Here is a 27,890-nt window from a genome sequence, read left to right on the forward strand (position 1 = left end):
GTATCAGGTGCAGTAATAGGGACACATACGGCAGCAGCGGCTCAGTATTGTGGTATCAGGTGCAGTAATAGGGACACATACGGCAGCAGCTCAGTATTGGGGTATTAGGGGCAGTAATAAGGACACATACAGCAGCAGCGGCTCAGTATTGGGGTATCAGGTGCAGTAATAGGGACACATACAGCAGCAGCGGCTCAGTATCCGGGTATCAGGTGCAGTAATAAGGACACATACGGCAGCAGCGGCTCAGTATTGGGGTATCAGGTGCAGTAATAGGGACACATACGGCAGCAGCGGCTCAGTATTGGGGTATCAGGTGCAGTAATAGGGACACATACGGCAGCAGCTCAGTATTGGGGTATTAGGGGCAGTAATAGGGACACATACGGCAGCAGTGGCTCAGTATTGGGGTGTCAGGGGCAGTAATAGAGACACATACAGCAGCAGCGGCTCAGTATTGTGGTATCAGGTGCAGTAATAGGGACACATACGGCAGCAGCTCAGTATTGGGGTATTAGGGGCAGTAATAAGGACACATACAGCAGCAGCGGCTCAGTATTGGGGTATCAGGTGCAGTAATAAGGACACATACAGCAGCAGCGGCTCAGTATCCGGGTATCAGGTGCAGTAATAAGGACACATACGGCAGCAGCGGCTCAGTATTGGGGTATCAGGTGCAGTAATAGGGACACATACGGCAGCAGCGGCTCAGTATTGGGGTATCAGGTGCAGTAATAGGGACACATACGGCAGCAGCTCAGTATTGGGGTATTAGGGGCAGTAATAGGGACACATACGGCAGCAGCGGCTCAGTATTGGGGTATCAGGTGCAGTAATAGGGTCACATACGGCAGCAGCGGCTCAGTATTGTGGTATCAGGTGCAGTAATAGGGACACATACGGCAGCAGCTCAGTATTGGGGTATTAGGGGCAGTAATAAGGACACATACGGCAGCAGCGGCTCAGTATTGGGGTATCAGGTGCAGTAATAAGGACACATACAGCAGCAGCGGCTCAGTATTGGGGTGTCAGGTGCAGTAATAGGGGAACATACGGCAGCAGCGTCTCAGTATTGGGGTATCAGGAGCAGTAATAGGGTCACATGCGGCAGCAGCGGCTCAGTATTGGGGTATCAGGGGCAGTAATAGGGGAACATACGGCAGCAGCGGCTCATTATTGGGGTATCAGCAGGATGAGGAGTTTGTGCAGGTTGGGAATAGATGGTGATTGCTGGAATATGAGAAGTGAAATGTGTCTTTGTTGTTTTCTCTGCAGACAGTCCTGGGTGGAAGAAGTTGTCATGTCGGTCTGGGACAGATGGAAAAGACGGGAAAAGTGAACGATTCCATCAGAAAGAACGTCAGCGGTAAGTCACCATCAATAACTGTGCTGTGATCTGTTATATGTTCTGCAGCACTGCTATCTACCACTATATGGTCACCATATGGCGGTAATATCGGTGCTGTAACACATCTGGGTGCTAAAGAGAAATATTGAGTTGCGGCAATTGATGCTGTGGCTGCCCTGGCCGCTGGACCCCCCCCCCCCCCCCCAACAACGATAGACGACGAGTCCTTAAAGGGAACCTGTCACCTGAATTTGGCGGGACAGGTTTGCAGTCATATGGGCGGGGTTTTCAGGTGTTTGATTCACCCTTTCCTTACCCACTGGCTGCAATATTGGGTTGAAGTTCATCTTGCCTTGCGCAGGCGTGTACTTCAGAGGACACAGCATGAACTTCAACCCAATATTGCGGCCAGCATGCAGCCAGCGGGTAAGGAAAGGGTGAATCAAAACACCCGAAAACCCCGCCCATATGACCGCAAACCTGTCCCGCCAAATTCAGGTGACAGGTTCCCTTTAAGGACTCGTCGTCTATCGTTGTTGGGGGGGGGGGGGGGGGGTCCAGCGGCCAGGGCAGCCACAGCATCAATTGCCGCAACTCAATATTTCTCTTTAGCACCCAGATGTGTTACATTATGTTATAGGAAAGATATATATCTTGGCCAAACATTACATTATGTGTCAGCGCAGTGATGGCACCACGAACACACAGCCACCAGTCCCTGGGCAAGAAAGACATTCCCAAACCCACAGCTCCCCCTAGTGGGGCCAAGCTAAGATGCAGCACTAGAAAACTTGGAAAAAGTTGTTTTGTTTCCTTGTTGCCCTTTTTACCATTCTTGTAATTAAATCCATAGCATTAATTGAATCAGATGGAGATCATTAAAACATGGCCGCTTCTCACAGAGTGAGATCTAATATGGATAACACTGATCCATTTTTTTTTTCTACTGATCTTGCCCTATGCCTAGAAAACCTCTTTAAAAACCCTCCGGGAGTGTTTTGCAACTTTTCCAACAATTGAAAAACTACAACTCCCAGCATGCAAGCAACCTCAGGAGAGTCACAGACTGCAGATGTTCTTTGGAGATGACCTGATGTTCTCGGTGTAGCTTGTACCCCACTTTGGCCACGAGGTGGCAGTGTTTAGCAAGAAATCTTTGAGCTTCTTCCAGCCATTCATTGTTGATATCGGCTCATATACTAGTGTGCAGTATTTATGCCAGGGATGGCACAAGATCATAACTAATGATCGGCAAGTGGTCGCGCCGACATCCGTCCTATTGCTGTAGTTTGTAGGTAGCAACTCGACTACGATCACCATCATTAGCGGCGAGACGTTGCGACCTAACACTGTGCAGTCACATATAGGCCGGGCCTTGAGGTGTTAGGAGTGGAAACAAACTTGAGCAAGCAATCTACATCCCCTTTAGGGACCTTTTTTTTAATTATTTGCATGTATTTTGGACGAAAAATCATTTTTGCAATTGGGTTTCATTAGAAATTTTGCACCGTTCGCCTTCCACAGCCTCTGCGTATCGCTTTCTATTGTAGAAGGAGTTATCCGGGCATCGGTCAGTGAGCACACTCTCATTGGGCATTTATAACACTTGGCTAATTTATGAGCAAAGACTACATCAATGTTGGGGCTCATGACCACATCAAAGTTCATACGAGAGTTACAGACGCCCCATCAGAACGAGCTCACCAACAGATTCTCAGATTGCTGTGGTCTGCAGGAGTTATCCGAGACTCGGTCAGTGAGCTCACTCAGGGCTTTTATAAATCAACCGAGAAGGGCTCAGAAAAAGACAAGTTACAAAATACATCAAAATTTAGCTCAACTTTGATGTGGTCCTTGTTAATAAAAATCAGAAGAGCTCAGAGAAAGACACACAAGAGTAATTAACAAAATGAACTCACTAATAGATCCTCAGTTAACTCCTTCAGCAGCCAGAAATATATAAGGAAAAACAAAAGAGCCTGTAAAAGCCGAACGATGCAAAATTTTTAATCAAACTCAAATGCAAAAGTGATTTTAAGCCCAAAATACATTCAAGTAACAAAACAAAAAAAAATCCCAAAGTGGTCGATAAACTTGTTTAGCTCTTCACAGAAAGCAGATTAGAAATAAAAAAATCGGTTCATTTATAATTTGATAATAATTGTACTCCGTCACTTATAACATAAATATTTATTGCTTCATATGAATACTGTATTGAAAGCCCAAAGCATTCAGGTTTTTACACACAGAAATTATACAATTAGATAACGTTCCACAAAAGGCAGTGAACACTCGTCACATCCTACAAAAAAAAAAAAAAATAAAAAAAAAAAATCTACTGAAATTTAAAAATTTCTATATATCAAAAGAGCTAAATTAGGTCTGGAAAAAAAAAAAAAAAAAAAATAGAAATTCAGCAGCCGGGAAACGTGACGCTCAGAGAGGATGGGGAGCAGAAGTTGTGCTTTGAAGCTGATCGATACAAGTTCTTCTTTATCGCCGGCTGTCGAAAAAGGCGAAATTTAAGAGAAAAAAAAAAAAAAAGTTCTATAAATCGTTAGGATCTTGAAAAGAAAAAAAAAAAAAAAAAAATCAGACGTTCAGTCCATTAAAAATAAAAAAATAAAGAAAAAATGTACTTCTCGCTGCATTCATATACGCAGATGTCCGAAACGTACCCTTAAGAGTGTTTTCTTTTCCCGGAAATCAAGTTTGCCAGTATCTACGCTACAGAGACAGGCGTGTGTCATCATAAATAAAAAAAATTATGTAAAAAACAAAAACAAATGAATATAAAGGCGGATCCAGTCTTTTTTGGAATGTTAAAAACAAAAACTCCATTTCCCAAAAGTAGAGATTGGCGCCATTACAGTCCACAGCGCAGAGGTGGCCGTTACATTACCAAGGGTAAAAAGTAGGTTCGGTTTAACCCATCACCTTCCAATATAAGTGTGTGTTATGCCCCCATTCACATCCAGAATTGAGCCAATATCCTGATAAGACGCCCCCTGCTGGTTAAAGGCCAAGCAACAGGCAAGGATTCGTTATGGGGTAAGAGCTTATTAGGGATTATTATAGGAATTGAGAAAAATATTTGCAAGAACTTGGACGTGAACCCTGCAAACCATCCCCCGGCGCCTCTTCTGATCGGCGTGACTCGTTCTGGGGCAGCCGTCGACAGGTAGATTTGCAGGGTTCTGGGTACTTACTAGTGATGAGCGAACGTGCTGGTGTAAGGTGTTATCTGAGCATGCTTGGGTGCTAACCGAGTGTCATCGGCAAGCTTGATCATGTTCGAGTCCCCGCAGCTGTTCGACAGCCATAATACATGCATTGATTGCCTGTTTGGTAGACATGCAGCTGTGGGGACTCATTTTTCGAGCATGCTGAAGAGACACTGTTAGCACCCGAGCATGCTTAGATAACACCTATATGAGCACGCTCGCTGATCAGAAGAACTTACAAGTCTTTTTACCCAACTCTTAAAAGTGTCACATTTCTGAATTGGTTTTCTACATGTAAATAGGATTTTTATGACAAATCTGCCACATGTGAACATACCCAAATAGTCTCGGGGAGGGGTTCAGGCAGCACTGGATGTGAATGGAGTCTAAGTTCTGCCATATTAGAGCGGTACCGCTCTACAGAGCAGTAATAAGGCTCCGCACCCATGGGGCCATTACACAGGCTCCGTCACATGCATGAGGCCAGATACAGATCAGTGCACGGAAAGTGAAGCCAAAATATTCCTAGAATGGCTCAACACTATATGTAGAGGTCCTCAAAGTGCTAAAATTCATACTTAAAAGTGAACCCATGATGTAAAAACAGCAGAGTCTCTCGCTCCACGCCCTGACAGTGCCATCTTCCGATGAGCCCACAGGCCCCACTTACGCCCCTTCATGCCCCCCATGAACGGAAGAGTCAGGTGCACTTGCATTTTGGTTAAAAAGTAAAAAAAAAACGTACGTTTGGAGAAGCTCCGCGCTTGTACATTCACTGCCGTAGGAATTAGTGTGGAGAGGAAATGACGTTCCTATCAAGTCTTCAATATAATAAAAAAAAAAATAAGAATTACAGAATTAAAGTCTAGCAGAAATTAATTTCAACGATGGAGAGAGTCGTTTGATTTTTTTTTTCATAGGTAACAAAAAAAAAAAAAAACCCTCAGGAAAAAATGAACCTTCCAGTTTAAAAACCTTTCTAAATAATAATAAAAAAAAAATTCTATACAAGAACCACTGAAATGACCAAAATCGACAAGTCAGTGGTGACCAGAACCTTAAGGATTGAGAGATTCACAGTCCTGACATGGGGTGAATAAAGCTCAGTTTCTACTCCAGAAAAAGTTTGTAATTTTTTTTGTGTGTTTTTTTGATTCACAACCTGCCTTTTTGTAAAACTAAAGGTCCGCTTTTATTAAGTAAAATTTGTATACAGTGTAAAAACAGAACTGTCTGGAAAATACTGGTGTCTCTAGGTGTCAGTGGAGTTAGTCCTGTTCCATAGGTTCCTCTGCTACGTCCGTCGCCCCCTCACTGTTATCCATGGGAGACTCGGGAGGGATTTCGGGGGTCTTTTCAAAAGTTTCTGGGTGCTCGGGTTCAGTGCACTCTGTGTCAGCTTTACTAGTGGAGGTTGTGCTCTCCTCCTCGTCAGCGCTCGAGCCGCAGACCGCTTCGGACGCTTCCGACTGCTCCATTTGCTGGGATTCCTCCTCGGGGGTTTCTTCAGTTACACACACGCTGTCAGCGGTTTCCTTCTCGATTTCTTCAGTCGCAGATTCGCTTGATGTCACTAAAGATTCTGCATTGAGGAACAAAAAGGATTAAAAGAAGAAATGTGCCCTGAGGGGTTCAGAAGAAGCAGTCACTTGTGTATGGCAGAGCCGTGCGGGGAAAAACGGGAAGAGTGCGAAACGGAAGCGGCTCTACGGCCATTCATAGGTCGGATCTGAGGATCATAACCTGATGGCAAATCCTCCCAATGTATCAACCGCAAGAAGAAATGCAGCGTGAAAGGCTAAGTGCACACACTGCGGATTCCATTGCGGAATTTTCCGCAGCGGATTTGCAAAATCCGCATTGAAAAACCACTGCGGATTTATCGCGGTTTCTTTTGCGGTTTTCTCTGCGGATTTTACCCTGCAGATATCTATTGGAACAGGTTGAAATCCGCAGCGGTATCCGTCCAAAGAATTGACAAGCTGCGGAAAATAAACCGCAGCATTTCCATGTGTTTTTTTTCCCGCAGCATGTGCACTGCGGATTTGGTTTCCCATAGGTTTACATTGTACTGTAAACTCATGGGAAACTGCTGCGGATCCGCAGCTGCGGAAACGCTGCGGATCCGCAGCAAAATCCGCAGCGTGTGCACATATCCTTACAGATGGAATATACAGCTGAAACTAAGCTTCCATACACTATAACTATCTGACATGAAATCAGAATAAACCCGTTCTCGGTCAGTAAGGGTTACCATAATTAATATTTGCCAAATGTCAGAATAATGAGAGAATGTTTTAAGGCATTTTTAGTACTTACTGCAAAGTCAAAAGTTTACATACCAGATTACTATGTCGTTAAACAATCGTGGACTGCCCATATGAGGATGTCGTGTGCTTGGAAGTTTCTGATTTTTTGGCAACATCTGAGTTAGAGACCTGTGGATGTATTTTAATGCACACCTGAAACACACTGCTTCTTTGTGTAGCATCATGGGAAAGTCTAAAGAAATCAGCCCAGGTATCAGGAAGAGAATTGTGGACTTTCACAAGTTGGGCTCATGCTTGGGTACAATTTCAAGATACATGAAGGTGCCTCATTGATCTGTACAAACTATTATACGCAAGTACAAACAAGATGGGAATGTCCAGCCATCACGCCGCTCAGGAAGGAGACTGGTTCTGTGTCCCAGAGAGGATTGTGCTTTGGTCCGACATATGCATATCAACACAAGCAAAAGACCTTGTATAGATGATGGCAGAAGCTGGAAAAATTGTGTCAATATCCACAGTGAAACGAGTACTGTATCACCATGGGCTGAAAGGCCACTGTGCCAGGAAGAAGCCACTACCCCAAAACAAACAAAAATAATATTTGCAAATGCACACGAATAAATACCTTAATTTTCTGATGAAACTAAAATTGAACTTTTTGGGCATAATGACCATTGACCATTGTTACGTTTGGAGGGAAAAGGGCGAAGCTTGGAGGCCCAAGAACATCATCCCCACTGTGAAACACGGGGGAGGCAGTATCATGTTGTGGCGTGGTTTTGCTGCAGGAGGGACTGGTGCAAATGTATGGGCAAAGCTGTAAGGCCGGTGCGAAGAAGGCGACTTGCAATCCTGGATCAGTTTCACCAGTTTTGTCAGGAAGAATGGCCCGAAAATCCAACCAACCATTTTGAGAAGCTTACGAAAGGAGATCTCAAACGTTTCACCCAAGTCATTCAGTCTAAGGGCACTGGGTACCAAATAGTAATGAAATGTATGAAAACTTTTGACTTTGCAGTAACTAATAAAAATACCTTAAAACATTCATTCTCTTATTATTCTGGCCTTTGGCAAATATTAATAATCATGGTAATCCTAATTGACCCAAATCAGGAAAGGTTTATTCTGATTTCATGTCAGCTATTGAGAAAAACATGCATGTGTCTCTTTATATAGTGTATGGAAACTTCTGGTTTCAACTGTATATTCCATCTAAAAATCTTACAACTATCACGCTGGCCACCAGGCTTAATACAAAACTCACATTTCCTGTTCTGTAAAGATTTTTCATCCTCACAGATCTGCTATTGTTCATAACACTCTATATAGAGTAGATTACACAGGATTCACAATAGATGTCACAGCTCACCTTCTCCACCTGTACAATGAACAATATCTACTGTATATAGAGATGTCATCAGTCATTGTACAGGAGGAGGAGGTGAGCTGTGACCACTTATTGTGAATGGTGGATCCTGTGTTATCTACTGTATATAGAGGTGTGATCAGTCATTGTACAGGAGGAGGTGGTGAGCCGTGACATCACCTATTGTGAATGGTGGATCCTGGGTTATCTACTGTATATAGAGGTGTTATCAGTCATTGTACAGGAGGAGGTGGTGAGCTGTGATCTCATCTATTGCGAAAGGTGGATCCTGTGTTTACTGTATATCGAGGGGTTAACACAGGATCCATCATTCACAATAGGCAATATCACAGCTCACCTCCTCCTCATCTCTGAAAATTTGGCGAGCACCATGGACAAACTATATTTTCCCTGACATGGAGCGTTTCAGAGAACTATATAACCATTTGCAATCGTGCAGCCTGGCTGATTGATGCAGCCATCACATGTGCTGAGAAAACCTTGTAATTACAGTATACGGAGAGCCCACATTACTTGTCTGCATGTTACTGACAGTTTCCTTTCAGGACCGTCACATCTGTGCATCACCCACTCACCCCCTGACGGGGCAGAAGTCATGGAGATCAGCCACTAATCTACCGTCAGCATGTTTGTACATTAAAGCAACAGATCATGTGTACAGGACAGACCCCCACCTTCTGAAGCAAGTTCTGTATCACAGCTCTCCTTCTCCGTCTCTTCGCTTGTGGATACGGCTTCAGCGTCGTCAGTCATTTCACTAGATGACTGGCTGGAAGAGGGCTCCTCGGGGGCGGTGGGCTGCTCCTGCTCCTCCTCCTCCTCGTCAAACTTGAGTCTCTTCACCTCATGCCCCTCTGTTGGATCTTCCTCCATATGCTTGTTCTTTACAGTACTTGGAGAGCCGTCCTCAGGGGAAAGGGAATCGCTGTGGAGAAAGGTCAGAGTCAAAATTTAACGGTTGATTGATTAAAAATGTCCAGATGGTTTGGGGTAGTTTGTGAATCATACAGGGGGTCTAATGTTGACCACCATTAAAATTAGGTCAAAGCATTTGCACTGTTCGGATTAAATCAGACAACATATACTGGGGAAGAAAGGAAAGGAGGCAAGTGGCCACCCAATCGAGAAGGGAGGAAGGCAGGCAGGCAGCCGGCCACCCGATCGAGAAGGGAGGAAGGCAGACAGCCACCCAATCGAGAAGGGAGGAAGGCAGGCAGGCGGCCACCCGATCGAGAAGTGAGGAAGGCAGGCGGCCACCCGATCGAGAAGGGAGGAAGGTAGGCAGGCGGCCACCCGATCGAGAAGGAAGGAAGGAAGGCAGGCGGCCACCCGATCGAGAAGGAAGGAGGGCAGGCGGCCACCCGATCGAGAAGGAAGGAGGGCAGGCGGCCACCCGATCGAGAAGGAAGGAGGGCAGGCGGCCACCCGATCGAGAATGGAAGACAGGCAGGCGGCCACCCGATGGAGAAGAGAGGAAGGCAGGCAGGCGGCCACCCGATGGAGAAGGGAGGAAGGCAGGCAGGCGGCCACCCGATGGAGAAGGGAGGAAGGTAGGCAGGCGGCCACCCGATGGAGAAGGGAGGAAGGTAGGCAGGCGGCCACCCGATCGAGAAGGAAGGAAGGCAGGCGGCCACACGATCGAGAAGGAAGGAGGGCAGGCGGCCACCCGATCGTGAAGGAAGGAGGGCAGGCGGCCACCCGATCGAGAAGGAAGGAGGGCAGGCGGCCACCCGATCGAGAATGGAGGAAGACAGGCAGGCGGCCACCCGATCGAGAAGGAAAGAAGGCAGGCAGGCGGCCACACTGGTCAGCTGCTCACATGTATCAGCTCAGTCTGATAAATCACCTGTGAGTGTCATCTTTTTCTTGTCCTTCTGAGTCTTTGTTTTCGCTGCCATCAGGCAAACCATTAGTTGTCATGGGACTTGAGACAGATATCTTCGGCCGGCTCAGTGGTCTCGGGGTCCCTGGACCATTAATGTTCGATCTGAAAGACAAAATATATTTTACTTAAAAGCAGATTGTTAAAGTAATCACAGAAACGACAAGTAATTAAGGCGACTGCACTTTGCGAAAAACGCTCATAGTGGGCGAGTGCCAGTGACGTTCCTGGAGACACAAGTTTCTTTAGCATATCCACAGACACGTGGTTCTCGCTGAGGAATGAAGACTGAAGAACTACTGACGTGGTGCTTTACTACATACCTGTCCGTGTAACTCTGGGAGTTTCCAGGGAACATCACACCGTTCATTCGGTTTATGCTAGTAGAGTTATTTTTCCTGCAAGAAAATAAACCAGATTTTAGAAAACTCGAAGTAGACCGTGAAAACGATCCCAGTGTGCACATTTATACAGGTGCCAACGTCAAGTGCAGCGCAGCTGGGTGCAGAACGCTACGTAATAAATCGCCGTCTAACTCCACAGTGTCGGCCGAACTAAACGAGTCTCTCTGGTGTGTTTGGATTGGACTAAAGTGCGCTGGAAATCATTTCACCAAGTCAGAGTTATGGTCTACACTTGGTCATGGATGTGGTTCAAGATGATGGAGTTGATGCTCGTTAATTCTTAAACTACACAGCCATCACATTTTGACCTGTCGCAAGACATCCATGGGACCTACACAGACCCCCCAGAATAAATGGGCAACCTGGGGCTGTTACAGTTTTCCCTGCAACACTGCTTCATGTACGGACCACAGAGCTCTGCACCGCAACGTGCCGGCGCTTTCTTCCAGTCATTCTCAGGATTGCAGCGGTCACACAGGTCAGTGTCTCACTTATCAAAAAATGATGGAACACTTTAATAATGCTGCCGCCAATCAAAGGAGGTCACCCATTTTTTTTTTACAGATATATTAGAGATTTTCCAGCATCTTGGGCCCCCCACGTCGCCCCACAAGCACGGCTGCATTATGGTTTTATCCCATGTACTTACTCAGAAGAAGGGTACACACAGCTGACAACCATGACGTTCTGTAAAAGGAAAAAAAATGTTTTATGCATAGAGCATACGTCAGCCTTCATAATAGGAACGACGCTCTTGCTCCCAGCTAGGAGGAGATGCGATGTACAGTTCCTCCACAAGTAACAATGCCGGGGGGCTCACAGCCCACTACCACCTCTCTGGATAACTTACCTTTTCAACTCCTCTCAGAAACTTGTCTGTGCCGGTGTAATTCCTCCGGGGGTCGGTCACCAGCTCACAAAGCCGCTGAATAGTGAACGGCGTCCTGCAAGGGAGGGAAGCGAGGATATAAGTGATGGCCGAACACAGAAATGTGACTGATGGGCAGAAGACTGGAGAGGACGGGAGATTAACACAGAGAAATAAGTGTGATGTGTCAATATTTAGCAGAGGTGCAATGTGCGGTGTCGTATACAGTGGCTTGTCAAAGTCCCCCCCCTTGGCATTTTTTGTGTTTTGCTACCTCACAACCTGGAATTTCACATGTTTTTCTTGAGGGTTTGCTGATGTTCATGTAAAGAAGATGCCGACAACTGTGAACACTTGGTTCACAAATAGGACGAGATAACTGAAAACTGCAGTGTGCATAACTATTCACCCCCCTAAAGTCAGTACTTTGTAGAGCCTCCTTTTGCAAGATTTACAGCTGCAAGTCGCTTTAGATAAGTCTCGGAGATTTCCACATGTGGCCACTGGGATTTTTGTCCATTGCTCAAAGAAAAACTGATCCAGCTCCTGCAAGTTATGTGGTTTCCTCTGGTGAATATCAATTTTCACGTCTGACCACAGACTCTCCATTGGATTAAGGCAGAGGTCCCCAACTCCAGTCCTCAAGGCCCACCAACAGGTCATGTTTTCAGGATTTCCTTTGCATTGCACAGGTGATGCAATTACCTGGGCAAGACTAAGGAAATCCTGAAAACATGACCTGTTGGTGGGCCTTGAGGACTGGAGTTGGGGACCTCTGGATTAAGGTCTGGGCTGTGACTCGGCCACTCCAAAACATTTACACGTTTCCCCTTAAACCACGCGAGCGTTGCTTTGGCAGGAGAACCTCCGTCCCAGTCTCAAATCAATGAGAGGTTTTCCTCAAGAATATCCCTGTATTTCGCACCATCCATGTTACCCTTGACTTGGACCTCTTTCCCTGCTCCCAAAAAACACCCCCACAGCATGACGCTGCCATCACTAGGTTTCACTGTCGGGATGTGTTCTTGGGGTGATCAGCTGTGTTTGTTTGGAGGAGCCAGGCATCGTGACCCCATATGCCTTTTTGCCCAAAAACGGGCCTACACAAAAATTGTAAGGCTTTTTTCTGCCCACTCTTCCATAAAGGCCACATCTGTGGCATGTACGGCTTATTGTGGTCATACAGACAGATATTCCAGTCTCTGCTTGGAAACTCTGCAGCTCTTTCAGGGTTAACCTTGGTCTCTGTGCTGCCTCTCTGATTAATGCCTTCCTTGTCCTGGCTGAGAGTATTGGTGGACAGACCTCTTTTGGCAGGTTTGTTGTGGTACCATGTTCTTTCCATTTGATGATAATGGATTTGATGGTGCTTCAGGGGGATCATCAGAGATTGGAATATTGTTTTTTGTTTTAGTAACCCAACCCAGACTTGCACTTAACAACTTTGACCTCAAGTCGCTTGGAGATCTCCTTGGTCTTCATGGTGTCGCTCGGAGATCTCCTTGGTCTTCATGGTGTCGCTTGGAGATCTCCTTGGTCTTCATGGTGTCGCTTGGAGATCTCCTTGGTCTTCATGGTGTCGCTCGGAGATCTCCTTGGTCTTCATGGTGTCGCTCGAAGATCTCCTTGGTCTTCATGGTGTCGCTCGGAGGTCTCCTTGGTCTTCATGGTGTCGCTCGGAGATCTCCTTGGTCTTCATGGTGTCGCTCGAAGATCTCCTTGGTCTTCATGGTGTCGCTTGAAGATCTCCTTGGTCTTCATGGTGTCGCTTGGAGGTCTCCTTGGTCTTCATGGTGTCGCTTGGAGGTCTCCTTGGTCTTCATGGTGTCGCTTGGAGGTCTCCTTGGTCTTCATGGTGTCGCTTGGAGGTCTCCTTGGTCTTCATGGTGTCGCTTGGAGGTCTCCTTGGTCTTCATGGTGTCGCTGGGAGATCTCCTTGGTCTTCATGGTGTCGCTGGGAGATCTCCTTGGTCTTCATGGTGTTTGGTTAGTGGTGCCTCTTGTTAACGGTGTTGCAGCCTCTCAGAGAAGGTAAAGTGTATTTACTGACAGACCATGTACAACTCCTGGCAAAAATTATGGAATCACCGGCCTTGGAGGATGTTCATTCAGTTGTTTAATTTTATAGAAAAAAAGCAGATCGCAGACATGGCACAAAACTACAGTCATTTCAAATGACAACTTTCTGGCTTTAAGAAACACTAAAAGAAATCAAGAACAAAAAATGTGGTAGTCAGTAATGGTTACTTTTTTTTTAACCAAGCATAGGGTAAAAATTATGGAATCACTCAATTCTGAGGAAAAAATTATGGAATCACCCTGTAAATATTCATAACCAAAACTAACACCTGCATGAAATTAGATCTGCTCGTTATTCTGCATCTAAAAAGGAGTGATCACACCTTGGAGAGCTGTTGCACCACGTGGACTGACACGAATCATGGCTCCAACACGAGAGATGTCAATTGAAAAAAAGGAGAGGATTATCAAACTCTTAAAAGAGGGTAAATCATCACCCAACGTTGCTGAAGATGTTGGTTGTTCACAGTCAGCTGTGTCTAAAATCTGGACCAAATACAAACAACATGGGAAGGTTGTTAAAGGCAAACATACTGGTAGACCAATGAAGACATCAAAGCGTCAAGACCGGAAACTTAAAGCAATATGTCTCCAAAGCAGGAAATGCACAACAAAACAAATGAGGAACGAATGGGTGGAAACTGGAGTCAATGTCTGTGACCGAACTGTAGGAAACCGCCTAAAGGAAATTGGATTTACATACAGAAAAGCTAAACAAAAGCCATCATTAACACCTAAACAGAAAAAAAACAAGGTTACAATGGGCTAAGGAGAAGCAATCGTGGACTGTGGATGACTGGATGAAAGTCATATTCAGTGATGAATCGCGAATCTGCATTGGGCAAGGTGATGATGCTGGAACTTTTGTTTGGTGCCGTTCCAATGAGATTTATAAAGATGACTGCCTGAAGAGAACATGCAAATTTCCACAGTCATTGATGATATGGGGCTGCATGTCAGGTAAAGGCACTGGGGAGATGGCTGTCATTACATCTTCAATAAATGCACAAGTTTATGTTGATATTTTGGACACTTTTCTTATTCCATCAATTGAAGGGATGTTTGGGGATGATGAAATCATTATTCAAGATGATAATGCATCCTGCCATAGAGCAAAAACTGTGAAAACATTCCTTGAAAATAGACACATAAGGTCAATGTCATGGCCTGCAAATAGTCCGGATCTCAATCCAATAGAAAATCTTTGGTGGAACTTAAAGAAAATGGTCGATGACAAGAATCCAACCTGCAAAGCTGATCTGGCGACAGCAATCAGAGAAAGTTGGAGCCAGACTGATGCAGAGTCCTGTGTGACCCTCATTAAGTCCAGGCCTCAGAGACTGCAAGGTGTAAAAACAGCCAGAGGTGGTGCAACAAAATACTAGTGATGTGTTGGAGGGTTTTTTTGTTTGTTTTTCATGATTCCATAATTTTTTCCTCAGAATTGAGTGATTCCATAATTTTTCCCCTATACTTGGTTAAAAACAAGTAACCATTACTGACTATCACATTTTTTGTTCTTGATTTCTTTTAGTGTTTCTTAATGCCAGAAAGTTTCCATTTGAAATTACTTTAGTTTTGTGCCACGTCTATGATCTGATTTTTTTTCTACAAAATTAAACAACTGAATGAACATCCTCCAAGGCTGGTGATTCCATATTTTTGCCAGGGGATGTAGATTGCACACACGGGACGTCCTGTCACTACGCATGGGACTTAACAAGGGAATTGCTTGGACCAAAAAAAATATTAGGGGCTTCATAGCAAATGGGGTGAATACGTATGCACATGCCAATTTCTAGCTATTTAATCTGACAAATTTAATTTATACCTATATTTTTCTCACTTCAACAACTTTAGTGCTGATGCATCACACACAAATCTGGTTACAAAAATATTTGCGCACAAGTTGTAATGTAAGAAAATGAGTAAAAAGCCACTGGAAGGGGGTGAATATGTTCACAAGCCCCTCTATGGAGGATGTGCCCCCGTGCTGGGCACACAGGATCTGCAGCTGATGTGCCGGGAGGTACAATAGTTAGGGCACGCTAGGAGTTGTAGTTTCCCTAGATCATGAGATGATGGGAGCCATATCACTTTCTTGCTGTGGTTGCAGCTGCTCAGTTTTCTGGTTGGATTATCTCTTGGTTACCAGCGGCTCGTTACTTACCCATTAAAACCAGTTACAATCTTCAGTATTCTTTCCTTCATCTCATCGAAGGGGATGTACTCCACATTGGGATTGGGGGGCCCTCTGGGCTCCGGTGCAGATGATCGGAAGTCATCCATCACCGTCTCAAGCTTGAACATGAAGTAATCTTTAAACTGGGGCCACTGGACTCTGCAAAAAGAAAAGAGGCAGCCTGTAATGAAAAATGCCCTCGAGCATCAGGACGCGACCGAATCATGTGGAACTTCACAGCAAATTAATTTATATATATAAAAAAAAAAAAAAAAAAAAAAACACAAAACTGCAGAAAATTATAAAAACAGCTGAAAAAAGGCATTTACAGCAACCTAGTAAAGTGCGGCATATATTGTGCCTTATAAAAATGAACTTAAGAATAGGAAAGAATCTCAGGATACAGAACTCATCTGCACGTTGCATTCTCTTCCATGTGGAAACTGACCTGCTGCAATTCAACCCCTTAATGACCTGCGTCGTGCATTTTCATGATGGTCGTTAATTAAAACCCTGCTGTTGTCTTCGGTCTGGGGAGACCTATTTTGAACTTTGGTATTTTTTGGGATGTTCAAGATGCGGTTCTGAAACTTGTGGTTGATTGACTTAAATGAGGATGGGTCGGTCGGCCACGGGTTTCAGAGCCGCATCTTGAATATTTTCAAGAATATTGAAGTTCAAGGTCGGTCGTTTTTGACCGAAGACAACAGCAGGGTTAAGAACTGAGGCCACGTCATACCGGGCAGAAGCCGGCGGTTCTATATTCCTGCAGCGACCAGAGCGCGCTCCGATCAATCACCAACAGCAGCATGTACATCACACCACTGCCGGTGAGCATGCACGTGCCGGCTCCTATCATGCCGGTTGACGCAAGCACATCGTAACCACATCATAATAATATATACACTAACTGTATATAAAGTTATGGCTATAGGAGAAAGGAGGAGGAAAATAGAAAGTGTCTGGTTCCTTAAAGGGTTAAGATCTACAGCAAGTCAAATGAATATTTTCTGTCATTTTTCTGGTAGGATTCTGCACCCAAAAAAAAAAAAAAGTGGCTTTCTACAATAAAAAAGTAATGCCATATGACAGACATGAAGTATAAATGGTAAAAACAAGTTCCACTGATACATATCCATGAGAAAATCACAGGGGTATACCCATAACATGGACGACCACTGAGTATCAAGGGTAACTCCTATACCAAATATGTCCTACAACAAAACTTGGAGCAAAAAATCCCAAAACCATTCCTTAATAAAATGTAACAATTCAGTTTATTAAAGTAACCAAAATACATATACAGACAGCACTATGAACATACTAAATCTTTACATGGAAGAAGAGAGGGGTAATATGGCCATAAAGTCAGTGCCAGTGTCCGTCCATATTCGGTAATATGGTATGTAAAGATTTAGTATGGGTTACACAACAAGACATCGATGTGGCCAGACCATGAGCATGCGCTGTTTTCACATTATTAGGCGCTATGCACTTTTTTTTTTTTTTTTTTAAATAGTTTACTTTATCTGCATTCAGTAAGACATGTTCATAGTGCTGTTAGACGGCACCCAGGGAGCGATTTCAGTGTTTTTTGTCCTTTGTGTACGAGCTCTGTCTGTACCTTGTTTATATAGTCTGTATATTAATTTTGGTTACTTTAATAAACATTTTTTATTAAGGAATGGTTTTGGGATTCTTTGCTCCAAGTTTTGTTGTATGAAATATGAAGTATAAATAGGTGGTGAGTGATGCAAAATTTGAAAAACAAACAAACAAACAAACAAAACCTTTGCCAAAATGCTCGTTGAATGATAATCCAGTCTGTACTTTTATTTATAAAAATCAGACGATTTGTGGCAGTACAGGGTTTTTATCGTTATTAGCAGATGTTAGATGACGCCGGGCTGCGCATTATGCTCCATGGGGGACGCCGGGCTGCGCATTATGCTCCATGGAGGACGCCGGGCTGCGCATTATGCTCCATGGAGGACGCCGGGCTGCGCATTATGCTCCATAGAGGACGCCGGGCTGCGCATTATGCTCCATGGAGGACGCCGGGCTGCGCATTATGCTCCATGGAGGACGCCGGGCTGCGCATTATGCTCCATGGAGGACGCCGGGCTGCGCATTATGCTCCATGGAGGACGCCGGGCTGCGCATTAAGGTACTTTCACACTGAGCAACTTTAGAACGATAACGATAGCGATCCGTGACGTTGCAGCGTCCTGGATAGCGATCTCGTTGTGTTTGACACGCAGCAGCGATCAGGATCCTGCTGTGACATCGCTGGTCGGAGCTAGAAGGCCAGAACTTTATTTCGTCGCTGGATCACCCGCTGTCATCGCTGAATCGGCATGTGTGATGCCGATTCAGCGATGTCTTCACTTGTAACCAGGGTAAATATCGGGTTACTAAGCGCAGCCCGGCGTCAGCTTCCCTGCACTGTGTCAGCGCCGGCCGGCCGTAAAGCAGAGCACAGCGGTGACGTCACCTCTCTGCTTACGGCCGGCCCTTACACAGTGCAGGGAAGCTGACGCCGGGGGACGTGACAGACACCGGAATGTAAGTATGTAGTGTTTTTTTTTTTACATTTACAATGGTAACCAGGGTAAATATCGGGTTACTAAGCGCAGCCCTGCCACACGGTTGCGACGTGTGGCAAAGCGTCGCAATGCGACGCTAATGCAGGTCAATGGAGAAAAAAAACGTATCTTGTAAGCACTTTTGCAGGATGCATTTTTTCTACAAAACGACGCATAGCGACGTGCAGTGCACGACACTAGTGTGAAAGTAGCCTAAGCTACATGGAGGACGCCGGGCTGCGCATTATGCTCCATGGAGGACGCCGGGCTGCGCATTATGCTCGATGGGGGACGCCGGGCTGCGCATTATGCTACATGGAGGACGCCGGGCTGCGCATTATACTATATGGAGGACAATGAGGAGCACATTATAATTTTGCTATGGGGCCCCATGACTTCTAAGCCCTTGGCGAGAATGTCGTTTTATTTTTTTCTATTCATTAAAGAACAACGACAGAACGGGGGGACATGTATACCAGGCTAGAGGGCATGCATATATAAATAAATAATCAAGAATGGTGGGGGGCTCTGGTAGAGATCTTGCACCGGGGCCCCGATCAGCTGCACACTGACTCCTTGTGCAGCTTTGTCTTCCACCACTGTTTGGGAAGAATCACTGACTGCTGTACTCAGCACTGCTGCTTCACTCTCTGCTGCTTTTTCTATGTTGTACATAGCTAATGGTTCTGATTTCAGACTAGCAACAGGCACAGTTTGGTGCTCATTTATTGGCCCCTTTACACAGGCTGACAAATCAATCATGGCGACAGGAAACAACGCTTAGCAGATCCTTCTGTCCCCATTGACAGCATTACATAATTGGCAGCACATCCTCAGTCAACATGGGGCGATGTGCTGCAGAAAACAATTTTGACGCTGGAATAAATCATCCGATCACCAGACAAACAAGCATTTTGCTCACTCTGGTGATTGCCGACATCTCGGAAACAAGGGTCCCTACAAACGCTCGTCTGCAGACTTGTTATTCTTGCTTATAAAACTTTGCTGTTGTGTGGTAACCACTCTTTCCACGTGCCCTTAGACAGCAAAAATCGGCAGGTTATGTTCAGTTTTTGAAGCACAAACTCGTCAAATCAAAACTTGTGGTTTTTGGAAAGTTTCTGCTCCAAAAAGACCTTAAAAATTTGGTGCGTCATGCCCTTGGGGGTATTCCGATGCGGCTACGTTCTGCATGAAGCCGTGCCTATGATGTTATGACCCCCCATATGTTTGTTGATCGGCAGCAAAAAAAAAAAAAAAAAAAAGCTATGATTCTTGGAAAAGGAGGAGGAAAAACCAAAAGCACAAAAAGGAATAAATAAATATTAATATATAAAATCTCCCGGTCAGGAGACCATTCCCATCCCCACTTACATGGTCTCTCCGGTTTTCGCCACATGGCTCAGAAATTGATCCAGTTCTGAACACACTTCCTTCTTCCCTTTTTTTTCAAAATCTAAAAGAAAAAAAAGAAAAATACTCAGCGTCAATGTTTTTTCCCCAATTAATCTTTTTATTGGCTGGTCCCGCTCTGCACGGCATCAGGGGCATACCCATTGACTTCAATGAGACAAACGGGGGTCAAACGTGTCATACATTTCCCCTCCGTTTACTTCATTAAAATCAATGGCTCCGTTGGGATAAATGGTAGATTTCTGGTATCCAGACAGGGGTGCAGAGCGGGGACCGGGAAGTGGTGTGAACCCATCCTCCTAAAACATAAAAGCACATTTTACACAAAGCTGAACTTATAGCTCAGGTTCAATGCAGCAGAAAACCATTAACGCAGCGAAAGGCGAAACTAGATGCAAAAATCACAAGATGCACCAGTGACTCATTAGCAAAACAGCGGAGCGTCCGCAGGGGAGATATCCCCCATACAGGAAGAATTGATAAGTGTGAATATTGATTGGACAGGACAAGGGCACACGGGGTCAGAAACGCTCTGGTGTGGTGTGAGCAGGAAGAGAACTTTTCCTTCAATGCGTCAGTACGGGAGAAGTAAATGGTTTTAAGAAAGTTTACGCAAAACTTAAACAGGAATCTGGTTTATGGTGATGGTCAGCAAGTCCCTGCTCCTTTATCTGAGGGGATCCAGGGGGCTGTATAAGAGCACAATCACACAGGTAGAATATATCATCCGTGGCAGCGAAATCTACAAACAGTGCAGATTTATCCCAGATATTACCATCTGCATTGCCAAGCAAAAAATCTGCAGCCTGAACTGACTGGATGCAAAAATAGTAGGAGTAGGATCCGTACGAAAACCAGTGTCCCATCCCGAATATATGAGGATAAGTTGTGCAGAGACATAACGGGGTGTGCAGCGGCACGATCGTGGCCCTATTATACTTCCATACTTTCATGCAGGCGTTTACATGGATCAAATAAGGAGTGGCATGATCCGTGGCACGCCACGTTAGAGGCGATATATAGCATTGCCCTTTTGCTCCATCAGTCTGGTGCGATAAAGTTGCAGTGCCGCCATTTTATTATTTTTTGTTTTTTACTCTACCCCCTAGTTAGGCTACGTTCACATTTGCGTTGTGCGGGGCTGCGTCGGCGATGCAACGCACAACGCAAACAAAAACGCATGCAAAACGCATTGTTTTGTGACGCATGCGTCCTTTTTTGGCATGATTTTGGACGCAAAAAAAAATGCAACTTGCTGCGTCCTCTGCGCCCTGACGCTTGCGCCAAAAAAGACGCATGCATCACAAAACGCAAGACAACGCATGTCCATGCGCCCCCATGTTAAATATAGGTGCGCATGACGCATGCGTCGCCGCGGCTGCGCCCGACGCAGCCCCGCAAAACGCTGATGTGAACGTACCCTTACAGTTGTATGCACAGTGCGTGTATTATACCCCATCACTCGTCCCCGGCCGCCTCTGCACCACGTGCACACACTCTTGACTAGCTGCACCACACCGTGGACCGTGAGCCGCTTTCGCGATGTTTTTGGTGCTAGTCTGGCATGGAGAACGTGACTTCTGCTCTACACAGATCTGGAGAGGTGTCGCCAGTCACCGGGAAGTATTTTAACACATGCACTTTGCACATAATAAATAAGGATAAGTAGCTAAGTAATAAAAATCGCCAGAGTGCTACTTTTTCTCTTACAAGAATTGATCAAACCTCAACATCCAATAGCTCAGAATATACAAATGTGATTTGCAGCGATCCAGACGCCAAAACGGATTCTTATTTTTTTTCCCCTAGCTACAAATGAAACAAACAGCTGAAGGCTGTGACGGCAAAAAGCTGGATTGTGCTGGTCCTGCTGGGAGGGGGTTGGGGACAGACTCCCTGGAAAGAGTGCAGACAACCATTATCCCAGTGCTCGCATAATGCCCGTGTCTCCAGGACACAGAGCATGCTCTCATCACACCCTGCTCGCCCTCCCCGACACACCCTGCTCCGTGCCCTCGCATCAATCTGCCCTCGCATCAATCTCTCCGAGAATTCCCCTACTGGCCCTGGCAAGACCGACAACAAAGCCGAAGCCAAGGAGGCCAGGAAGCTAGTCGAGCAGGGCAAGTTTGGAACGACGACCGGCTTCACAGGGCACGGAGGTGCAGCAACCCAAACAATGCACAAATAAAGGGGAAACTTCTACAAACTTTTCGGGATGGGAAAATGACAAAACCAGTTCAGTGTTTTCAGTTGGCAAGTAAGTCCAGAAGCCTACGACAAATTTCAAGACAGGTTCCTAAGATCCAGAATTAAAGATCGGGTCAATTTCCTGCATCATACTCAAAAACTAGTCCGGATTCGCCTTGGTAGGACAAAAGAACCGCACTCACCAGAACAAATCCTCCATCTTTGCTCACCAGTGCCCCCTCTGTGCATTATAGGGGCTGTCCAGTGATGATAAAGTAGCACCGATCCACTGACTAGGGGGATCACATGTCAGTGAGGGTCCGACTGCTGGGAATGGGACACTCATCCCCGCGTTAGAATGGAGCAGCAGCGTGCATGCTCGACCGCCGCACCATCCATTCTCTAAGGGGCTGCACTCTTTTTCTGGCAGTCCCATATGGAATGAATGGGGTGGTGGTCGGACATTCACACTGCTGCTCCATGAAAATGCCCAATTTCCAGCAGTCGGACCCCCACCAATCTAGAACTTATCACCTGTCATGCCTTGTATAAGATAACTTATCACGGGACAACCCCTTTACAACATAAAAATTTCCTACCCAAAATAAACCAAACAAACAGATTCTGCGCCTCGGTAGAATTTATTACCAAATCATCATTTTAGCAGCACTATCATCTGGGACAAAGTCAGACAGGTCTGACATTTTCAGACAATTCTTCAACCGATTGTTTAGACCAAATCAATGTGTATTGCCAGAGTTCTGAATGGAGGGAAACTAGTAGTAAAAAACAAAACAAAAAAAAACAAACAACTAATTTAACAGGATATTGTTTTGACACGTCTGGTGGTAACTTGCTTGTTACATTCACTGATTGTCAACGTTGAAAATAAAATACCGGTAAATAAAGTTAGCTACAGAAGAAACGTCTGACTGTCCAATTCCTCTGGATGTGGCTGGTGCACATGCTGCTCCCAGACACGTCACAGTTCTCATTATTTTGCAGGACCCTCAAAACCTCAACACTCACCACACCGCACATACGTAGTGTAAGCATTCACCTCCCTCCTCAAACTCAATCCCCCCCTAGCCTCCACACTCTTGTCCCTACAGCCAAAGCCTCCTCACACACTCACTTCTTGAAGCCACTAGGGTACAGTACCCTCTTAGCGTCCTCAAATGGATCCGCGCCCCGCAGCCTACAGGTTAGCCAACCCCGGGCCCCGCAGCCTACAGGTTAGCCAACCCCGGGCCCCGCAGCCTACAGGTTAGCCAACCCCGGGCCCCGCAGCCTACAGGTTAGCCAACCCCGGGCCCCGCAGCCTACAGGTTAGCCAACCCCGGGCCCCGCAGCCTACAGGTTAGCCAACCCCGGGCCCCGCAGCCTACAGGTTAGCCAACCCCGGGCCCCGCAGCCTACAGGTTAGCCAACCCCGGGCCCCGCAGCCTACAGGTTAGCCAACCCCGGGCCCCGCAGCCTACAGGTTAGCCAACCCCGGGCCCCGCAGCCTACAGGTTAGCCAACCCCGGGCCCCGCAGCCTACAGGTTAGCCAACCCCGGGCCCCGCAGCCTACAGGTTAGCCAACCCCGGGCCCCGCAGCCTACAGGTTAGCCAACCCCGGGCCCCGCAGCCTACAGGTTAGCCAACCCCGGGCCCCGCAGCCTACAGGTTAGCCAACCCCGGGCCCCGCAGCCTACAGGTTAGCCAACCCCGGGCCCCGCAGCCTACAGGTTAGCCAACCCCGGGCCCCGCAGCCTACAGGTTAGCCAACCCCGGGCCCCGCAGCCTACAGGTTAGCCAACCCCGGGCCCCGCAGCCTACAGGTTAGCCAACCCCGGGCCCCGCAGCCTACAGGTTAGCCAACCCCGGGCCCCGCAGCCTACAGGTTAGCCAACCCCGGGCCCCGCAGCCTACAGGTTAGCCAACCCCGGGCCCCGCAGCCTACAGGTTAGCCAACCCCGGGCCCCGCAGCCTACAGGTTAGCCAACCCCGGGCCCCGCAGCCTACAGGTTAGCCAACCCCGGGCCCCGCAGCCTACAGGTTAGCCAACCCCGGGCCCCGCAGCCTACAGGTTAGCCAACCCCGGGCCCCGCAGCCTACAGGTTAGCCAACCCCGGGCCCCGCAGCCTACAGGTTAGCCAACCCCGGGCCCCGCAGCCTACAGGTTAGCCAACCCCGGGCCCCGCAGCCTACAGGTTAGCCAACCCCGGGCCCCGCAGCCTACAGGTTAGCCAACCCCGGGCCCCGCAGCCTACAGGTTAGCCAACCCCGGGCCCCGCAGCCTACAGGTTAGCCAACCCCGGGCCCCGCAGCCTACAGGTTAGCCAACCCCGGGCCCCGCAGCCTACAGGTTAGCCAACCCCGGGCCCCGCAGCCTACAGGTTAGCCAACCCCGGGCCCCGCAGCCTACAGGTTAGCCAACCCCGGGCCCCGCAGCCTACAGGTTAGCCAACCCCGGGCCCCGCAGCCTACAGGTTAGTCAACCCCGGGCCCCGCAGCCTACAGGTTAGTCAACCCCGGGCCCCGCAGCCTACAGGTTAGTCAACCCCGGGCCCCGCAGCCTACAGGTTAGTCAACCCCGGGCCCCGCAGCCTACAGGTTAGTCAACCCCGGGCCCCGCAGCCTACAGGTTAGCCAACCCCGGGCCCCGCAGCCTACAGGTTAGCCAACCCCGGGCCCCGCAGCCTACAGGTTAGCCAACCCCGGGCCCCGCAGCCTACAGGTTAGCCAACCCCGGGCCCCGCAGCCTACAGGTTAGCCAACCCCGGGCCCCGCAGCCTACAGGTTAGCCAACCCCGGGCCCCGCAGCCTACAGGTTAGCCAACCCCGGGCCCCGCAGCCTACAGGTTAGCCAACCCCGGGCCCCGCAGCCTCCGTGCTCGCCTCCCCCAAGAACTGCAGCCTCCGCCTGGCCCCTCCCCCGGACCCCGCAGCCTCCGCGCTCGCCTCACCCCGTAGCCTCCGCGCTCGCCTTCCCCGGACCCCGTAGCCTCCGCGCTCGCCCTCCCCCACACCCCGTAGCCTCCGCGCTCGCCTCCCCCACACCCCGTAGCCTCCGCGCTCGCCTCCCCCACACCCCGTAGCCTCCGCGCTCGCCTCCCCCACACCCCGTAGCCTCCGCGCTCGCCTCCCCCACACCCCGTAGCCTCCGCGCTCGCCTCCCCCACACCCCGTAGCCTCCGCGCTCGCCTCCCCCACACCCCGTAGCCTCCCCCACACCCCGTAGCCTCCGCGCTCGCCTCCCCCACACCCCGTAGCCTCCGCGCTCGCCTCCCCCACACCCCGTAGCCTCCGCGCTCGCCTCCCCCACACCCCGTAGCCTCCGCGCTCGCCTCCCCCACACCCCGTAGCCTCCGCGCTCGCCTCCCCCGGACCCCGTAGCCTCCGCGCTCGCCTCCCCCGGACCCCGTAGCCTCCGCGCTCGCCTCCCCCGGACCCCGTAGCCTCCGCGCTCGCCTCCCCCGGACCCCATAGCCGCCGCGCTCACCTCCCCCGGACCCCGTAGCCCCCGCCTCCCCCGGACCCCGTAGCCTCCGCGCTCGCCGACCCCGTAGCCCCCGCCGGACCCCGTAGCCTCCGCGCTCACCTCCCCCGGACCCCATAGCCTCCGCGCTCACCTCCCCCGGACCCCGTAGCCCCCGCCTCCCCCGGACCCCGTAGCCTCCGCACTCACCTCCCCCGGACCCCATAGCCTCCGCGCTCACCTCCCCGGACCCCGTAGCCTCCGCGCTCGCCGACCCCGTAGCCCCCGCCGGACCCCGTAGCCTCCGCGCTCACCTCCCCCGGACCCCATAGCCTCCGCGCTCACCTCCCCCGGACCCCGTAGCCCCCGCCTCCCCCGGACCCCGTAGCCTCCGCACTCACCTCCCCCGGACCCCGTAGCCTCCGCGCTCACCTCCCCCGGACCCCGTAGCCTCTGCGGTCACCTCCCCTGGACCCTGTAGCCTCCGCGCTCTCCCCCATCCTGACAGCCTTATTGTTGCCCCCCATTACACACCCGGCACCCCCATAGTCTCTCCCTCCCATTACCACCATAGTCAGAGCCTGAAGAACAGCATTAACCTTTTAGAGCCTCTTGGAGCCGGTCGACGTCCATGGCCGGAAGAGGGGTTGTCGCACACCGGCTGCCTCCCGAGCCTCCGAGCCACACTTTCACCTCCAGAACCAGGAGACCCCAACCCTTTCTCCCCGGTTTGGGGCCCCCTGTTCTGCTCCGGACAGGAATAGGAGATCAGCAGCGGGCGGTCGCCGGTAGCAGTCTGTAAGGCAGCGGCGGAAGCAGCTTCGGGAACGAGGAGCAAAAACTGTCGTTCAATATGGCGCTCGTGACGTCACCGGGACCGCGCAGAGGAGGAGGAAGCGGCGGAGGCGCGCTTCTCTACAGGGAGCGCCGCGGGCACGAGCACGTCAGGAGACAGGGGAGCGCGCGCGTGACAGCAAAGTGACGGGAGGGCGGGAATCCCGGAAAGCTCGCTGATTGGTGGGGTCTGCAGGCCGGCTCCGTCCTGATTGGTGGGTTTTAAAATGACGTCAGGATGATTGAACTGCTGGTAATGCTGTTTTTTCTCTCTGTTTCTCACAGTCAGTGGATCTTGGTAATGGTTGTGGGAATACGACAACGCTCAGCATTTCTAACTATGTGGATACTTTGTGCAGACTCTTATGGTTCTCTTGAGAAATGAACACTCTTTGTTGCATATAGCAACCGATGAGAGCGCAGCTTTACTTTGGTATACTCTGCCAACTAATCACAGTCCAGCTTTCATTTCGTGGAGTGTCAACAACCAATCACAGCTCAGCTTTCATTTCGTCCAGTGCCAACCAATCACAACCCAGCTTTCATTTTGTAGAGTGCCAACCAATCACAACCCAGCTTTCATTTTGTAGAGTGCCAACCAATCACAGCTTAGCTTTCATTTCCTATAGTGCCAACCAATAATAGCCCACCTGTCATTTTGTATAGTGCTCTGGTAAAATGAAAGCTGAGCTGCTATTGGTTGCTATAGACAATAAAGAAAATTTTGCTTGCAGTCAATTAAGCCTTATGTTTCTCCCCAGAAAAGTAAAATCTGAGGGTATTAAAGGGGTTTCTGACAATATGAGCCAGAGTGTACTCACTATCTCAAAACGTCAAGCTCTCTGCTTGCTACATGTCAGACGTAATTAGCTGCACTTAGGCTACGTTCACATTAGCGTTTCCCGACGCAGCGTCAGGAAACGCTGCGGCGACGCATGCGTCATGCTCCCCTATATTTAACATGGGGGACGCATGGACATGCGTTGTGCTGCGTTGTGCGACGCATGCATTTTTTTTGCCGCAAGCGTCGGGCGCAGAAAACGCAAGAAGTTGCATTTTTCTTGCGTCCAAATTTCTGCAAAAAACGACGCACGCGTCGCAAAACGCAGCGTTTTTGCGTGCGTTTTGGTGCGTTTTTATTTGCGTTGTGCGTTGCGTCGCCGACGCAGCGGCGCACAACGCAAATGTGAACGTAGCCTAAAAGGGCTTTTCCAGGAGTAGAACACGAAGGCTACGTTCTTTCAAAAAACAGCACCACACCTATCAACGGGTTGTGTCTGGCATTGCAACTCAGTGAAAGGGGCAGAGTTATGGCGTAGTCAGACGGTCGTGTAAGGCTATGTGCACACGTTGCGGATTTGTGTGCGGATTTTTCCGCACCGTTTTTGAAAAATCCGCAGGTAAAACGCACTGCGATTTACTGCCAAATTCCTGCTGTTTTTGTGCGGATTTCACCTGCGGTTTTACACCTGCGGATTCCTATTGTGGAGCAGGTGTAAACCGCTGCGGAACTGCGGAATCCGCACTAAGAATTGACATGCTGCGGAAAATACAACAGAACGTTTCTGCACGGTATTTTCCGCACCATGGGCACTGCGGATTTGGTTTTCCATAGGTTTACATGGTACTGTAAACCGCATGGAAAACTGCGGATCCGCAGCAAAATCCACAACGTGTGCACATAGACTAAATGGGAGCAAGATGAGAGTGCCGTGCACGGTCCGGCGGCACTTTCCCAATCCGAGCGTTACTGCTGC

The 27,890-nt window shown here is 48.6% G+C and overlaps 1 protein-coding gene across 1 annotated transcript; it reads right to left on the reverse strand.

The window, feature by feature from the left end:
- Positions 1 to 3,340: 3,340 nt before the first annotated feature.
- PPP4R2 (protein phosphatase 4 regulatory subunit 2) lies at positions 3,341 to 26,178 on the reverse strand. Its single transcript, XM_069736470.1, has 9 exons — positions 25,899 to 26,178; positions 19,607 to 19,688; positions 15,636 to 15,806; positions 11,369 to 11,462; positions 11,168 to 11,205; positions 10,438 to 10,512; positions 10,079 to 10,219; positions 8,907 to 9,157; positions 3,341 to 6,154 (listed from the first exon to the last, which is right to left on the reverse strand). Exons 1-9 carry the CDS (start codon positions 25,930 to 25,932, stop codon positions 5,841 to 5,843), a joined length of 1,200 nt encoding a protein of 399 aa, XP_069592571.1. The 5' UTR covers positions 25,933 to 26,178; the 3' UTR covers positions 3,341 to 5,840.
- Positions 26,179 to 27,890: the final 1,712 nt, after the last annotated feature.

The sequence above is a fragment of the Ranitomeya imitator genome, chromosome 8, assembly GCF_032444005.1.
Source record: "Ranitomeya imitator isolate aRanImi1 chromosome 8, aRanImi1.pri, whole genome shotgun sequence".
NCBI classification, from domain to species: Eukaryota; Metazoa; Chordata; class Amphibia; order Anura; family Dendrobatidae; genus Ranitomeya; species Ranitomeya imitator.